The 15,714-nt window shown below is 56.0% G+C and overlaps 5 protein-coding genes across 5 annotated transcripts; 3 read left to right on the top strand and 2 right to left on the bottom strand.

Moving 5' to 3' along the window:
• Positions 1–3,139: 3,139 nt before the first annotated feature.
• SPSK_07602 (FAD synthetase) lies at positions 3,140–4,388 on the top strand (the record flags this gene model as incomplete). Its single annotated transcript, XM_016734261.1, has 3 exons — positions 3,140–3,979; positions 4,044–4,258; positions 4,307–4,388. 3 exons carry the CDS (start codon positions 3,140–3,142, stop codon positions 4,386–4,388), a joined length of 1,137 nt encoding a protein of 378 aa, XP_016591205.1.
• Positions 4,389–5,923: 1,535 nt separating this feature from the next.
• Positions 5,924–7,162, top strand: SPSK_07612 (uncharacterized protein; the record flags this gene model as incomplete). The annotated part of the gene is made up of 1 exon (XM_016734271.1): positions 5,924–7,162. The coding sequence occupies one exon, from the start codon at positions 5,924–5,926 to the stop codon at positions 7,160–7,162; it is 1,239 nt and encodes a 412-aa protein (XP_016591204.1).
• A 1,006-nt stretch (positions 7,163–8,168) lies between these two features.
• Positions 8,169–12,125, top strand: SPSK_06897 (signal transduction protein Syg1; the record flags this gene model as incomplete). Its single annotated transcript, XM_016733569.1, has 4 exons — positions 8,169–8,208; positions 8,290–10,409; positions 10,473–10,562; positions 10,629–12,125. The coding sequence occupies 4 exons, from the start codon at positions 8,169–8,171 to the stop codon at positions 12,123–12,125; spliced, it is 3,747 nt and encodes a 1,248-aa protein (XP_016591203.1).
• Positions 12,126–12,390: 265 nt separating this feature from the next.
• On the bottom strand, positions 12,391–14,401 carry SPSK_07209 (uncharacterized protein; the record flags this gene model as incomplete). The annotated part of the gene is made up of 2 exons (XM_016733873.1): positions 12,391–14,221; positions 14,292–14,401. The coding sequence occupies 2 exons, from the start codon at positions 14,399–14,401 to the stop codon at positions 12,391–12,393; spliced, it is 1,941 nt and encodes a 646-aa protein (XP_016591202.1).
• Positions 14,402–14,831: 430 nt separating this feature from the next.
• SPSK_08123 (uncharacterized protein) lies at positions 14,832–15,215 on the bottom strand (the record flags this gene model as incomplete). Its single annotated transcript, XM_016734766.1, has 1 exon — positions 14,832–15,215. One exon carries the CDS (start codon positions 15,213–15,215, stop codon positions 14,832–14,834), a length of 384 nt encoding a protein of 127 aa, XP_016591201.1.
• Positions 15,216–15,714: the final 499 nt, after the last annotated feature.

Genomic DNA, 15,714 nt, shown 5'->3' with positions numbered 1-15,714 from the left:
GCTAAGTGCGCTGGACCCTGGCGTTTGTTTCTTTTTTCAAGCTGCCTTTTCTATTTCATTTTCTCTTCTTTCTTTCTTTTTTGTCTTGCCTACAACCCTTTTCTCGATGCCATTCCCCTTAGCTTCCAGTCCTGAATTTGAACCCGCAAACGTTCAGCTCGTGTCTCATCGCGTCAAACTGCCCGTCAATTGGTTTTGTCTCAAAGCATGGGTTCAGTTCAGTGGACGGAACTGGAAAGAAGCGAGAGACTCGGCATATGTAATAGTGGGCCCCTTCGTACTCGTATCTCACGGCTCTCCGTGCTTTTGATTTTACAGTCTCTTCTCTTGGTTCTCCTTCTCCTCTCTCGACTCTCATGTCGCGTCTCGTTGCCCACCCGGAGGCAAAACTGGTGCCCCGGCGCGCTTTCGGCGATTTTTAGTCGTGTCCACCTGAAAGGAACGTGTACAATTTGTACCTGCTTATCCCCATGGCCAGTGGGAGTCCTCTTTTGCATCGAGGTCCCCTGATCTCATCTTTTCGTATCCAACGTTTTTAAGATTTTAGCCACCCCAAGACACTAAAACACAGATTGACGTCAAGCGCAACGGGCTCCCTCAATCCCATTCATCAAAATGCACATTGTTTTCTTTAGGGCACAGGATACGACAAATGGTTCGATGAAAGAGATGCCTTTGCTCCGAGTCTGTCAGTTCTACCGTCGGCGATTTTCATGCACTGGCCAAGGTCAAGACCGTTGCACTGACATATGCAATAACAGCGCTGTTAAGTCTCTTGAACCTGGTACGGGCGCTTTGCCCTGGCTGCACTGTCGCAGCGCATGTAGCATAAGACGTCATGCATTTTCACAGGCGCCATTGCGTGCCTGTTCCAAGATACACGAATTGAGCGACGATGCTTGTCCAGGACGATGGACCGTTCTGCCGGTCGGCAAGGTCATTGTCTGGAATGCTGAAGGATGATCCTGACAGGAATATAGGAGAGCGTCCACACACCGACCACCCACGCTCGCACGTCACCAAAAATAGTAAGACACAGCTTAGGCGGCGGACCGTCGTGAGACTGAGACGATCGTCGGAGCCAGGGGGCACATTCCTCACAGAGGCTATTTTCGGTGGCGGTAGCGGTCACCGTAGGCGCACATCGGAAAAACATACGGAGTGCTTTGCGATTTTCAAAGGATACGGGGGGTTGGCATGGTTCGCGCTCATCCACATACCCTTTGCTCGTACAAAATGGGAAGCCCTGCGTCTTACTGCAGGTCGCCGTCTCCGTTGCTCTGTGTTTCGGGGGATGCCGTTCTGGTTGCGGCTGTAGCTGTGGTGCTTTTCTTTTTGCCCTTTGCGGGGCTCGTAAAGCCTTGTGCCGTGTATGTCGTACGTCGTTGACTATCCGCATCGACTGGCACGTTACGCCGGCGACATGCACCGCCAATCTAACGCCACAGGCGAGCGGCTGATCTGCAGAAGTCGCCCTGCTATGAAGAGTAAGGATACGCCATGCGCCATTGACGGATAAGCCGATAACAGACAGGGCAAGCAGCAGGTTTTTACCAAGAAGCCTTGCTCGTATTCTTCAGTCTTGCTGTATTGCAGGGATTTGACGATGGTGTTTGAGGGCTGTTTGCCAGTGTGCCCAATCGGAAATGCAGAGCAGCGCGGCCGAGAATAACAGCTTGTTTCCTTTGCTACTCTTTCTTTCTTTCATTTTATTGTATTTATGCATGCTATGTATACTCTTATACACCTTTTTTGTATCTTATTTTTACCGATCTAGTAAATCCTTTGATAAACATACAAACACGATTGACTACGTGAGCTACCTTGGCCTTCAAACTAGACATAGATGTCACATTCGATGATGATGGGGAATGATTCATGGCGCTATTCTTATTCTTGTGGGCGTTAGTACCCCACACCGCCCACTGTCTCGCTGGGGAAGCCCAACTTCCACTGTCGACCTTGTGCCTTATTATGCCACGCAGCGATGCCGGTGTTTCGGCTCTTCAGGTCTCGGCATTCAGGCTTTAATTACGCCATACCCGAGGGGCTTGTTCTAATCCTTTGAGTCAGCAAAAACAGAGTAGAGGACCATACAGTAGGATGCAAGTAGACGAGTCGGCAGATACATGAGGTTCTATGGCAAATTGGACGTTTTCGTTGGACCCTGCCTTGTCCAATCTTTTGTCTCTTTTTGTTTTACCCGGTAAACGGCAAGAGCTCGTGGTGGACCCGCGCCGCACCTTCACACCATGAGCCAAATGGCAACACCAACACAATCCGAACCAACCCAGCGGTAGGCGCAAGAATCTGGCCTGCAGGCTGAACCAAACTATTTCGTTGTCTTTTGACATCGGACGAGAGCATCGTACACGCCCAGTCCTCAAGTTTTCAGTTGGCTGTCTGTCACACAACGCCATTGCCAAACAAGCTGAAGTAATCACGAGACGCGAAATTTGACTCCGGTCGGTAGTTCTTTCTCCGGACACGGCGCGGGGTGTTCTTTCGAATGTCAACTTTATGCGCCCAGCACCGTGCTACGGAAGGTCTCTGGAACGTTCCTTCCTTGCAGCGCATTCTCCTTCTTAACTCTTTTCTCTTTCCTCTTTTCTCTTCCGCTTGCCAGCCCGCGCTTGTCCGGCTGGGCAGGTGCTCTTACAGGCGAAACCGGCTACTATTTGGGCCTGGTCTAGTGTGTGGGGATCGTTTTCTGCCGCCAAATGTTCTATCGCCTTCTGTCTCGGTCTTGCCTCTTGCCTGTGAGACCTGAACTGTGCGCATCCCGACTCCCCCACATCCCACGCATCCCACTTCCCCCGACCACGGCCGCGTTTTTGTCACCAAATGACAAGACCACCGAGGCCACCAAGCCAACGAACAAAGCAAATCCAATAACCGCCAGACTGTCTGTCCCTGTCGCACGGTTGGCTAGTCCTATGCGGCTTAACTTTCTTTTTAACTTCCTTTTTGTGTCGTGCTGTGCTTGATCAAAGGGTTTTGCCATTTCGTCCAGGTGCTGTATTTCGGCGCAACGGGACCTTTTGCTTTTGCTTGTGACATTCAGCGGCCAACAACCAACAGCAACCCGTCGTTGCGACGCCTCGCCGACCAACCATCCGACCATCCGATCAGCCGACCAATGACGGACCAGACCAGCGGCCGGCCGTCGGCCGGCGATGGAACAAGTCCCAACGGCATAGGCCCCCACACAAACGGCGCCGGCAGCGGCGACGGACACCCATTGCTGGCGTCGTCACAACCTGCTGCAGCAGCACAAGCACACCACTTCCCAGACGTCTGCTACAAGCTGCGGCACAAGGTCCTGGCGTTCCTGGATGAGGAGATCCCCGCCTCCGAAAAGATCCTGCGCAACGTGCAGAACCAGGTCCGCATCTCCGTCTCTGTCGTTGAGCAGGCCCTGCGTCGCTATACTCTGGACCAGATCTCCTTGTCGTACAATGGCGGCAAGGACTGTCTGGTGCTGTTGATCCTGATCCTGGCCTGTCTGCCGGTGGTCAATGAGCCGGCGGTGCTTGCGGGCAAGACATCCGAGGGGGCACAGACATCAGCATCGACAGCAACACGCGCGACTGCGCCGACATCACAGACGTCGGCACAACCGACACTGCCACCGCCGACGGCAACGGCAACGGCAACGTCACCACGGGCGTCCACGGCACCTCGCCCCTTCCAGGCCATCTACATTGTCCCGCCCGACCCCTTCGCCGAGGTCGACGAGTTTGTCGACCAGTCCACCGCCGACTACCACCTCGACCTGGCCCGCTATCCCTTGCCCATGCGCGCTGCCCTCGACGCCTACCTCGCCGACCGCCCGGCCGTCCAGGCCATCTTCATGGGCACCCGCCGCACCGATCCCCACGGAGAGCTCCTCACCCACTTCACGCCGACCGATGCCGGGTGGCCCCAGTTTATGCGCATCCACCCGGTCATCGACTGGCACTATGCCGAGATCTGGGCTGTACGTCTTGGGGCCCTTTGCTGCGTTTGCCGTTTGTCGCCGGTCGTTTGTTAACCTTTTCTAGTTCATCCGCCACTTCGACATCCCCTTTTGCCAGCTCTACAACCGCGGCTTCACCTCCCTCGGCGGCACCACCGATACCCGCCCAAACCCGGTCCTCGCCAAGAAGGCAAAGAGCACCCACGATGCCGAAGACCACAGCGGTGCATCCACGCCCATGTCCTTCCGGCCTGCGTATGAACTGATGGACGACGACGAAGAGCGCCTGGGCCGGGGGCGGTGAGCAGGAGAAGGCGCCATTGCGAACCGCGATGCTTTTGCATACAGGCCGCATAAACAGACCATACAGAACGAGAACGACGTCAACGACGGAAAGCGGCGCATTGTTGGGGAGAAACAATACCAGTGAACAGAAATCACAGACTCATGACGCATAGACACAGGCTTTTTCATACCTGCATGTAACACTTTATATACCGCATACAGACCCAGATGAGGGCCCAACACATACCAGAAACAACCACCAGATTCTTGTTTAGCATTTCACTCACACATTCTATCCTGTTTTTTATTCCGAATTTATGTCTTGTCGTCTTTTGGCTAGGCGTCGGTCGGCAAGGGAAGCGGGAGCTAACTGTCTGACAGGCCCGGCAGTGTGAAATTGCTGTGGCACGTTGTGGTAGACGAGCGGGTGAGTGGCGGGTGAGATGGAGATGTCAGGAAACAATCACTCCACGTCTTGGCAACGACGTTCCTGGCCACCTTGACGAGCATTCCTTCTTCCGATATCCTTTGCACACCCGGGGGCCTTATTCCATGATTGTGCTTTATGTCTCAGATACTGGTTTTCTAAGCGCAACGTCTTGGCAGACATTTTTTTGTTGCATTGAACAAACGTGGGGGCGAGATAGAGTATTTTGACGAGGAAATCAATCTCGCACGAAGGACACGGGTGAGTCCTGGACTGATGCGATGGGCAGTCGCAAACCCCTGTTCTGTTTAGGCATGCGCTGCTGGGATGGCAGCAATGATCCCACTATTCTGTTTGACGGCCATATCAAGCCACGCCTTTGCAGCGGACGAGATGCGGGCTATATATCTTTTATCATTTGTTGCTGCTGTATATGTGTATGCGACGTACATGACGATCACGGGATATCTGAAAGTTGATTTGTTACCGAGAAACATCCTTGCCGTCTGTTTCTGGGAAACAGCTCGTTAAAATACGCAAACGGCAACGGAGCGCGGCGGCCAGCGAGTTCACTGAGAGTCCACACGCGACCACTTTCCGTTCTGTGAGACCGAGCAAAGATAAGGCTGGCCCGCACCGCTTTGTCTGTCGATTTCGTCTATCAAGCCAGCCAACGTCCCAAACCCAGAGTCGGGACGAGTACCCCTGATTGTAAGGGAATTTGCCACAGATAAGAAGGTGTTTTTTAACAAAAAAAGCCTTCTTTTACAGCCATCGCCCCCCCCCCCCCCCTCCCTCCCTCCTTCTTCTTGACGGCCTGACGTGTGATTGATGAACCAGGATTGACTCTTTGCGGGAACTCCGTACCTTGCTTTTATCTGTGTCCAACGGTGTGGGAGAGAGTGGAGTCGACGGAGAAAGGAGGTGTGGGATGGTCATGGTGGCCTCGTGCCTGGATGGAGAGGGAAGAGAGCATTGTACCTCAGCCTTTTCGATATATGTATACTCGTTGCGGCCGGTTTACCCCTTTGCCGACACATACGCTCGAGCCATGAACTCGGCACCACACTCACATCATGATCCTGCCTCGAGGCATTCTGAAACAGCAAACTCTGCCATTTGTCGACTTTACTTTACTGCCTAACACTTCGAAAATTGTGCATTTCGTATCAGCACCCACGATGGGCGTCCTCTTTGAAGTCTAAACGACGACAAGAGTACACCTTCCCGTCGTCCTCGACCCCCACGACACGATGGCCAAACACCTCCCCGGCCTTCTGCCCGGCTCGTGGGCGCTTTGGAGCATTGGCATGGCGACTGTGTTTGCCCGCTTCTTGTCCCGCCGCCTCGCCCTCGGCAGCTGGCGCAAACTGCAGCTCGACGACTACCTCATGGCTCTGTGTGTCCTCACCTTCACGGGCGTCACTGTCTGCTCCAACCAGGTCGGCATCAGCGGCAGCAACTACGCGTCCGACGCCGAGATCGCCACATGGTCCCCCGCAGAAATCCGCGACGCCGAATGGGGCAGCAAAATGCTGCTGGCCCTCGAGGAATTTATGATGGCAACGGTCTGGCTCGTCAAGGCGTGTTTGTTGATCCTGTATGGCCGCCTGACGTCGGGCCTCACCGAGGCCTTTGCTGTCAAAGTGGTGGCCATCTACTGTGCTGTCGGCTACGTCGTCGTCCAAATTTTGTATTTGGGCGTCTGGTGCCGGCCCATTGACGACTACTGGGCGGTTCCGGTGCCGGAAGGACATGGTGAGTGTAAACAACCAAAGGAGACGAAACTGTACACACATGTGTCCTGCTTGTCACTAACGCCACCGCCAACAGAGCAGTGCAAAACCTACCTCCACCATATGATCACCGTCACCGTCTTCCACGTCTCCTCCGACCTGCTCATGCTCCTCGTCCCCGTTCCTATGATTGCCCGCGCCAAGCTACCGCTCTTGCGCAAGATTATTTTGTGTGGCATCTTCAGTCTCGGCCTGCTCGTCGTCCTGGTCGCCATCCTCAACCGCTACTACAATTTCACCGTCGCCAACAGCCTCGTCTTTCTCATCTGGTACAATGGCGAGGCCAGCACGGCCGTCATGGTCGCCAACATTCCCTTTTGCTGGACCTTGCTGCGCCGCCTCTTTGCTCTTGACACCTGGGGCATGTCCAGCCGCCGCAGCCGCAGCACCTCGGGTGCCTACCGCCTCGGGGACAGAGACATTCCCGTGGGTTCGGGTGGTGCAGCGGGTGCAGCTGCTACTCATGGTACTGCTGTCGGAAGCGACGGTGTGTCTCAGGCCGGCCGCCGTCCATTCGCCACCCTCGTTGGTATTGACCCGGCGTCCACAACTGGCAGCACAGAACGGATCACGGCCGAACAGAGGGGCGATGCCACCATGGACCACCTTGATTACAAGAATCATGACAAAAGAGCGGCGTATGGCGCACACAAAGGATCGAGTGATGGCGACTACGATCCAGAAATTGGATTATGATATGATGTTTTTTTATTCGTTAATTATTTTGTAGAATATGTGGTGGGCTTGATGTCCCTTTGTTTTTATTTTTTGATTTGTTTCCCCCCTTTATGCTGTTGCTTATTAGATGCGATACCAAAGATACCACAATTTGATTCAGAAATTCAAGAAATATACACAACGCCTCTTTTCATGGGACGTTACTACCTATCTATACGTCAACCTGAATATTGCACTGGAATATCTGCAGTCCATATCTTTATGCTTGAAAATCGCCAATATTGAAATATTTTTCTCGACGTTCCTTTCGAAAAATTTGCTAGTGCGCCTACCGAATGTGTTTTCGGTGAGGCTTTTCATCGCCCCGTTCGCCCCATTCGCCAAAGCGAGTTATCTGTGCATGCTGTTAGCAGTAAAAAAATTATAAAGTCCGTGATACGTTGACTTTTCGTGTTTCGAAAGAATACATCAAACCAATTGGCCACAGAGACTGGCGTGAAAGCAATCTACAAATGGCCTTCGTTCTTTCCACGTCCTGCAGCCCATTGCGAGATATGCACCTGCCGCGTGTTAGTGAATCTGCAGAGGAATGCCCCCACCATATTCAGTAAAAATGGAGCTTGTGCTCTATTGGCGGCTGCTCATTGGCTCCCGAAATTGCCTTGTGCAGGTTGGTCCGGGTCGCGCCTTCCTCGCTGCTGAAGTTCGCGCCAACCGAAAGTAATGACGCTTGGTGTGCACCTTCTTTCATACTTAGTTACTCCACACGCTCTGAAATTTACATTCGGCAAGAGGCTTTGCAGCCTTTTTCGACTTTCTCTGCTGTGGATGCTACGCCCGAGACCAATTCGTCGACAAACTTGCTCAGCTACATTTCTATGCCAACTCCAATGCCATCCTAGCATCAACAACAGCTGTCCCGCTGCGCGCGATTCCACCCATGGTGGCCGTCTTGAGCACCCGTCCCACGTCCTGATTGACAGTTGAATCGCCCGCCTCGAATTGGGCGGCGTCTTCTGAAGTCATGAAGTTTGCCAAAGAGCTCGACCAGGAGCTCGTCCCAGGTGAGTGGCCGACGACGGTATGGCCGACGACAATACTGTGACTTGCCCGCAGTGACGTGGACATGGCTAACCAGGCGGCAGAATGGCGTATCAAGTACCTCAACTACAAGGCCGGCAAGAAGTACATTAAGGCCGTCTCGCGCGCCATCTCCCGAGCCAACGCAACGCCCATCCTCCGCCGCTCCGGTGACCTCCCGCCACGACAGACGCCGCACCTGTTTGCACCGGGCAGTCCGTTTTCTGCGAAACGCGGGAACAACAACAACAACAACAACAACAACAACAAGAGCAGCAGCAACAATGCCAGACGCCCAGGCCAGGTCGGGCGGTCCAAAACGACCAGCTCCACAATCCCGCAATACGACGCCAGGTCGGGCAAGAACGCCACCGACGACGGCCCCGATGGCAACGACGCCGGCTCTGGCGAGCGCCGTAGCCTGACAGCAACGCCGGTCGATCAACGGCAGTATGGCAGTATCACGAACACCGGCCGGCTTCGAAGTCCCTCTATCGCCACGGATGGCTCCCGCACTTTTGAGCTGCCGGCACCCGCCATGCGCGTGCCTTCGAATACAAACGAACCCGCACCGCCCGCTTCTGTTGTCAAGAACCGGGCTCCCGCAGCTGCTTCAGCTGCTTCATCTTCGCGGGCCCCGCCAAAGCGCCGGAGTGCCACAATGGCGAACATTCCGAGTGCAGGCAGTGCAGGCGGTGCAGGCAGTGCTGGTGGTGAACACAGTGGCCAGACAGCTCCGTCGTACCGCAGCTCGGCCTTCCCTTCGCCCTTCGATCTGACACCTAGGCAACGCTTGCGCCGCATGTTCTCGATGGCCTCGCCACAACAGTGGCCGTTGGGCGGTGGCGGCGGGGGTTCGACTGTCGGCGACAACAAGGACGACATCAACATGCATGCCTTTGACGAGGTCCGCGAGCGCGAGCTCGACTTCTTCCGCTTTTTGGATGGCGAGCTAGACAAGGTCGAGACCTTCTACAAGCTTAAGGAGCAACAGGCTGGCGAGCGCCTGGCCCTTTTGCGGGACCAGCTGCACGAGATGCGCAACCGCCGCATCGACGAGATCCAGCGTGCGAAACGACGCGGTATCGAAGAGGCCGAAATCAGCCCCAACGCGTCGGGCGATGACAATACATCACGTAGACGACGTGCGGGCAACGGCAGCGGCAACGGCAATGGCGGCAACAGCGGGCGCCAGAGCGACGGAGAAGACAGCAAAACCTGGGACGTCTACCAAGATTGGATTGCACCCGTTCGCGCCAAGATCTTCAAGCCGGGCCCCAACTCCAAAGCGCTGCAAAAGATGCCGCAGACGCCGCGCATGCTGGACCGTGTTTTGGGCGGCGGCTCGGGCGTGCCGGGCGTCGAAGGCCACCGCGACTATGTGCGCCGGCCCGGCGACCACGACATCCCCTACCGCACAGCCAAGCGCAAGCTGAAGCTGGCCCTGCAGGAGTTTTACCGCGGCCTTGAGCTGCTCAAGTCGTACGCCATGCTCAACCGCACCGCCTTCCGCAAGCTCAACAAGAAGTACGACAAGGCCGTCAACGCCCGCCCGCCCTACCGCTACATGAACGACAAGGTCAACCGGTCTTGGTTTGTCAACAGCACAGCGGTGGATGACCTCATTGTCGCCGTCGAGGACCTGTACGCGCGCTACTTTGAGCGCGGCAACCACAAGATCGCTGTCGGCAAGCTGCGTGCCCTGACGAAGCGCCCCGGCGACGAGTCCGGCAGCGCCTTCCGCAACGGCCTCATGATTGGTGTGGGTGCCGTGTTTGCGATCCAGGGCACCGTGGATGGCGCGAAGAAGTTGTTTGCCGGCGACCCGCTGCTTGCCACGCAAACGAGCTACCTGATGCAGCTCTACGGCGGCTACTTTTTGATGCTGTTCCTGTTTACGCTCTTTTGCATCAACTGCCGCATCTGGACGATCAATAAGGTCAACTACCCGTTTATCTTCGAGTTTGACCCACGCTCGCATCTCGACTGGCGCCAGCTGTCCCAGTTCCCCAGCTTCTTCTTTCTGGTCTTTGGCCTCTTCATCTGGCTCAACTTCTCCGACGCTGCCAACCCGCGTCTTTTTCTCTACTACCCCGTCATTCTTGTCGGCTTCACCATCGCCCTGCTGTTCTTCCCGGCGCCCGCACTCTGGCACCGCAGCCGGAAGTGGTTTCTCTACTCCCACGTACGTTTCGTTTTTGCCCACCGGCCCTTTGTCTTCTCGTTGACTCCCTGCTAACACAATCAGTGGCGCCTCTTCTTTGCAGGGCTGTATCCCGTCGAGTTCCGTGACTTCTTCCTGGGAGATATGTACTGCTCCCTAGTTTACTCCATGTGTGTAAGTATATATTTTGTCAATCTGCGCCCACTTCGTAGTATCGGCCTGCTAACCTCTCTTTCTTAGAATGTTGAGCTCTTCTTCTGTCTCTACGCCAACGGCTGGAACAGCCCCCAACAATGCAACTCCAGCCACTCGCGCCTGCTCGGCTTCTTCTCGACTCTGCCGCCCATCTGGCGGCTGCTTCAGTGCTTTCGCCGGTACCGCGACACCCGTAACGTTTTCCCGCATTTAGTCAACGGCGGCAAGTACACAATGACCATCCTGAGCTACGTCATGCTCAGCTTGTACCGCATCCACGAGTCGCATACCAACCTGGCCCTGTTCATCACGTTCTCCACCATCAACAGCTTCTACACGTCGTTCTGGGATCTGTTTATGGATTTCTCCCTCGTTCAGCTCGACTCCCGCCACTTCATGCTCCGCGACATTCTGGCCCTCAAACGCCGCTGGATCTACTATGTCATTATGGTCCTCGATCCCCTCCTGCGTTTCTCCTGGATCTTCTACGCCATCTTCACGCACGACGCGCAGCACAATACCATCTGCTCGTTTTTCGTGTCCTTTGGCGAGGTCGCCCGCCGTGGCATGTGGGCCCTGATTCGCGTCGAGAACGAACACTGCGCCAACGTCGCCCAGTACAAAGCCTCCCGCGACGTGCCTCTCCCCTACCACCTGCATGAGATTGACTCCGCCCTCGACCTGGCACACCATCCGCTGCTGCAAGATGTCGATGCCGACAACGACGATGACGACGACAAGGAGGACGAAGGGCAAACCACGCCCGGCGGCACGGTGCGCCGGACAGACACTGCCGCGCCGGGTCTGCAAGGTACGTCACCGGCGGCCGGCAGCGCCAGTATTCGGTCGAGCAAGCAAAAGCACCGGGAACGTCCCAGCCCGCAGCCGACGCCTGGCACCGCTGGAACGGCTGTCTCGACGGCCGCTTGGCCCGACATTGAGGAGGAGCACGGGCCGACCAATGCTGCCGCTGCCGCCGAAGAGGGCACGGCCGGTACCGGTGCCGGTGCTGGTGAAGGGGCCGCCACAGGTACGTCGACGGGTGTCGCTGTCGGCGGTGGCAGTCCGTCGCAGCCGGCTGCTGCAGCCGGCAGCAGCGACTTTGGCACCCTCCGCCGCCGGTTCACGAGCACGCTGGGCAAGTCCATTGGTGTGATCATGGCCGAGGCCCATAAGCAGGACTTTGAGAAGAAGCGCAGACCTGTCGCGCTCGACGGCCAGCCTGTACCAATGGATGACCTGCCGAGCAGCGACGAAGACGAAGACGATCAGGATATTATCGACGGTGATGGCGATGGCCATAACGACGACGGCGATGGCGGTATCGAGGACATGGCCGACTATGACGCGGGCGTGTACCATGACCACGGTGAGCCTGGCCGTCCGGACGCGCAGGAGCCGACGCACACAGCGACGCCTCCAGCACATGGACAGCAGGCTACTGCGGACGACCGCACGCAGGATGGACGCAGCCAGGGCCGCAGTCGCGGCGGCCGCGGCGGTGGGTCGTCAAGCCTGAAGCGCGGATCGCCGAAGCCGTAGAGAATGGACTGCTTACTTCGGGGGTTGTGTTGTTATATTTCCTGGCTTCTTTTGCTTGGTATCCTTTTTTCATCCTTTCAATTCTCAGCATACTCGGATTTCACTTTGCGAATTATTGTATAACCATAGACTAAGGATGGAGACGAAAGCGAACACAATTAGTATCCATCGGGGAAACGACAACAAGGGAGCATTCTGCATATAAAGAATTTTATTTTATTGCTTGCTACAGCTTTCTTCCTACTTTGCAATCCAATGTCATCTGTTAGACGGACAACACGATGAGTCCCGTGGAGAGCGCCGGGATGTGTTGCGTCGACAAGTTGTTGCCCGCAAATGACCATTCCAGCTGGTCGCCGCCCCACGCGACGGCCTCAATGTGCGTGTAGGACCGATTGGCGGCGGGCCACAAAGTCGGAGGAATGGGGATAGTAAGAGGCGGCGTGCTGCTGTTGTTGGCCGGGGCCGCCCCGTAGTCTTCGTACCCGGCGTTGACCACGGACACGAGAAAATGGTCGCCGCGGCGCCAGCAAGCAACATCCACGTTGGGGTGGTCGGTGGCAGTTGGGAGACGCGTCGGCCGTGCGTTGCCGACGATAAAGTCCACAACGGGCGACCGCGTAAGGACCTGCGCCAGCGTGCCGTGGGCAGCAGGCAAGTCGCTGCTGCCGGCCGTTGTGTTGGCCTGCACCGGGTACACCCATGCAATCAAGCCCTGCGCGCCGTGGTTCACCGCCACAAGGCTCATGGCCCACGCTTCGGCCGGCGTCGGGTCGCGTGCCCAGTAGCTCTCGCCGTGGAAGCTCTGGGGGTTGTGGATCTTGGTCTTGGGCCACGGTGAGCCCTGTTGCGGTCCGCTCCACGCCTCGTACCGTGCCAGGTCGTCCAGCCGGTCGGCCACGTCGCGGATGCCGTAGTCGCCGCCCCGGCAGTTGTCACACCCACAGTCGCCCAGCGTCGAGTTGCACACGGTGCCCCATTTGCTAACGCCGGTCGTGTTGATGCCAATGGGGTAGACGTCCTCCATGAGCACGTCGGCGCCGGCAGCGTACTCGGCAAAGTAGTAATTCTGGCAGTTGAGCACCACAGCCACCGGGTGGTAGGGGTCGAGACGGCGGATGCTATCGCGGGCTTGCACAGGGGCCTGGAATGGGTCTTGGTGCCCGTCAGGCTCGTCGGCGCTCCAGTACGAGAAGAGAGCGGCATTGTCGCGGGCGGCCGTGACTTGTTCGGCCACCCAGGACTGGTTGGTGTAGCCTTCGCGGAGATCGAACTGGATACCGAGACCGGTGTGGTCGGCCATGTAAGCAAACGCAGCAGCAGACTGGGGATACTGCGTCAAGGGCGTCATGGCGTTAAGGCCAAAGGCGGCATAGGGGTCAATAGTGGCTGCGGCCGAGGCATTGTCGGTGGCACCCACGAGGAAGCCGTCGTAGGAGGCGTAGTACCCATAGGGAAAGTAAGGACGGAACCCGGCACTGTCACTGGTGTTACTAGTGCTTTGTCCGCGGGCGCCACGGAACATGAACCCGCCATACGCATTGTCGAGGCGACTGACGCTCCCCGTAGCGTTGTCCGGCAGGTAGAAAAGGTTGCTGCTCTTGGCGACGTAGGTTACGTTGGAGCTGCCGTCCGGACTGGCCACCCAGCCCGTGAGGGTCACATTTTGAGGTGCGAAGCTCGTGTTGAGTGGACCACCGCCCAGGGACGCGGAGGCTGCCGTCAGGTTGAAGGGCACGATTGTGTCATGCGTGGTAACACCGCTAAAGTTGAAACGGACTGCGCCGCGCACGAGGACGTTGCTGGCTTTGATGTTGTTGGTGCCTGTGGTGTCGCTGTCGCTGTCTTCTTGGCTATCGAGCGAGATGGTGAAATTGAGGAACCGGTTCGCATCGACGCCGGTGCCATCGGACGACGGTGCAGACGGCAGCTCCAGACCAAAGTACGGTGACAGCGTGGTCCGCACAACGAATTCACCTTGGGCCTCGCTGTCCAGGTAGAGGCTGTACCGTGGTGTCACCTGGACGTAGAGGAAGGGCCCGTCCGGACTCCGTGGCGGCTCGACTGTCTGGCCACCAGGATTGAAGCTTGGATATCTGCGATGGTGTTAGTCGACCTGGAGTTTTATGAACTCTTATGAGGCAAAAGGTAAACGACTGGACTTACCCCGACTCATACACTTTGCCGCACCATCGCGGCCAGTCCGGGTGGTTGCCAGTCTGCTGGCCGGCGACTGTGGAAGCAGCCGTTAGAAGACAGAGGCGCCGCAGAGACATTGTGGCGAAGGTGGTCGTCGCGATAATGGTGATGATGCGGGACACAAGTCATTCGAGTCGAAAAAGGGGGATTGACGAGATTGACTCGAATGGAAGGTCCGTCCAGTCTGCAACTTCCCAAGATGAATGGAGTGTTCCGGTTATATATTAAGGTAAGCAAGTGCAAATGGGGAAGCAATGCGTAACTCACAAATGCGGAAGGGGCGACCCCGTTCCTGTGTGGCCAGTATTTATGCGGCTGAGCAGAAGCAAGCACAAATTACGTCGTCCATCGCTCCTTCCCGTAGAATGCAAGGGAGGATGACAGCAACACGCTCATTACATCCCAACCACAGAAATAGAGCAAGTGCACGTGTTTCGAGTCGCGGAAAGTGCCGTGTTGGTTCTACCTTGTTGATCCTCTTATTTTCTATCTTTGGCAGCATCTTCTTCACCCTTGCACGGACTTCGGGTCGCCCTTACACACAACATCGAGCAAGGCAAATAGAGCAGCAATCATCGCTAGTCTCTTCGCCTTGATTCGCTCTGAGCGGCGAAGACCAACAGGCGCAGTCGGCGGCGGACCGTAACAGTCTCGGGGCAGCAAAGGGAGTCGTTGGCCGAGAAGAGCGCGCAGTTCTTGTCGAGGCTTGTATTGGGGTAGCCGGGGCTTGAAGTGCACTTTCATCGTCTTGTCTTTCTTCTTCTTTTTGTCCTTTTGTTTTTTGGCGTCTTTGTTGTCCATCTTGGAGACTTGGGTCTCCTTCACCTGGCTTCTCTTCGCGAGCGAGACCTCGACCCTGGACGATGACTTGGGTTGATTGGAAACGTTCATGGCGCGAAAGTCTTTACTTTATGTCTAGATTGTGCTTCTGAAAATATTCGTACGGTAAACTGCTGGTTTCGTGGTTGACGCGGATGCGTAGAATGCGACGTAGAGCTGCTTAAATATCGTGATCAGACACAGCTTCAAATTTCCAAATCCGTCTGAGCGTGTCACGAGTCGAAGATAACAGTGTTTTTAGGTCATGACTGCAAAGGGATAGGCAAACTACAAGGGGAAGGGGCCAACAACAAAGGGTTAAAGGGGCTACAAAACAAAAGGTGCCCGGTCGCATGGACAAAGAAAATTGAAGTGTGAAGGAGTGCACAAAGCGTGGCAGAACTGACATTCTCTCTCTCATAGCTTATGGCACTCCTAAGGTAGCGGTTCATTAACCTCCGTGAATATTTCACGACGTTGTGCTTTCATTTCTCATTATTTATGGCGGTGCTCAGGATAGACTTCGTTCATCGATTGCACTCATTTTTTTCTTCTTTCAGGGCCTGGGCTA

This window comes from Sporothrix schenckii (assembly GCF_000961545.1).
Source record: "Sporothrix schenckii 1099-18 chromosome Unknown Cont41, whole genome shotgun sequence".
NCBI classification, from domain to species: Eukaryota; Fungi; Ascomycota; class Sordariomycetes; order Ophiostomatales; family Ophiostomataceae; genus Sporothrix; species Sporothrix schenckii.
This window is presented reverse-complemented; position numbering and strand designations above follow the sequence as displayed.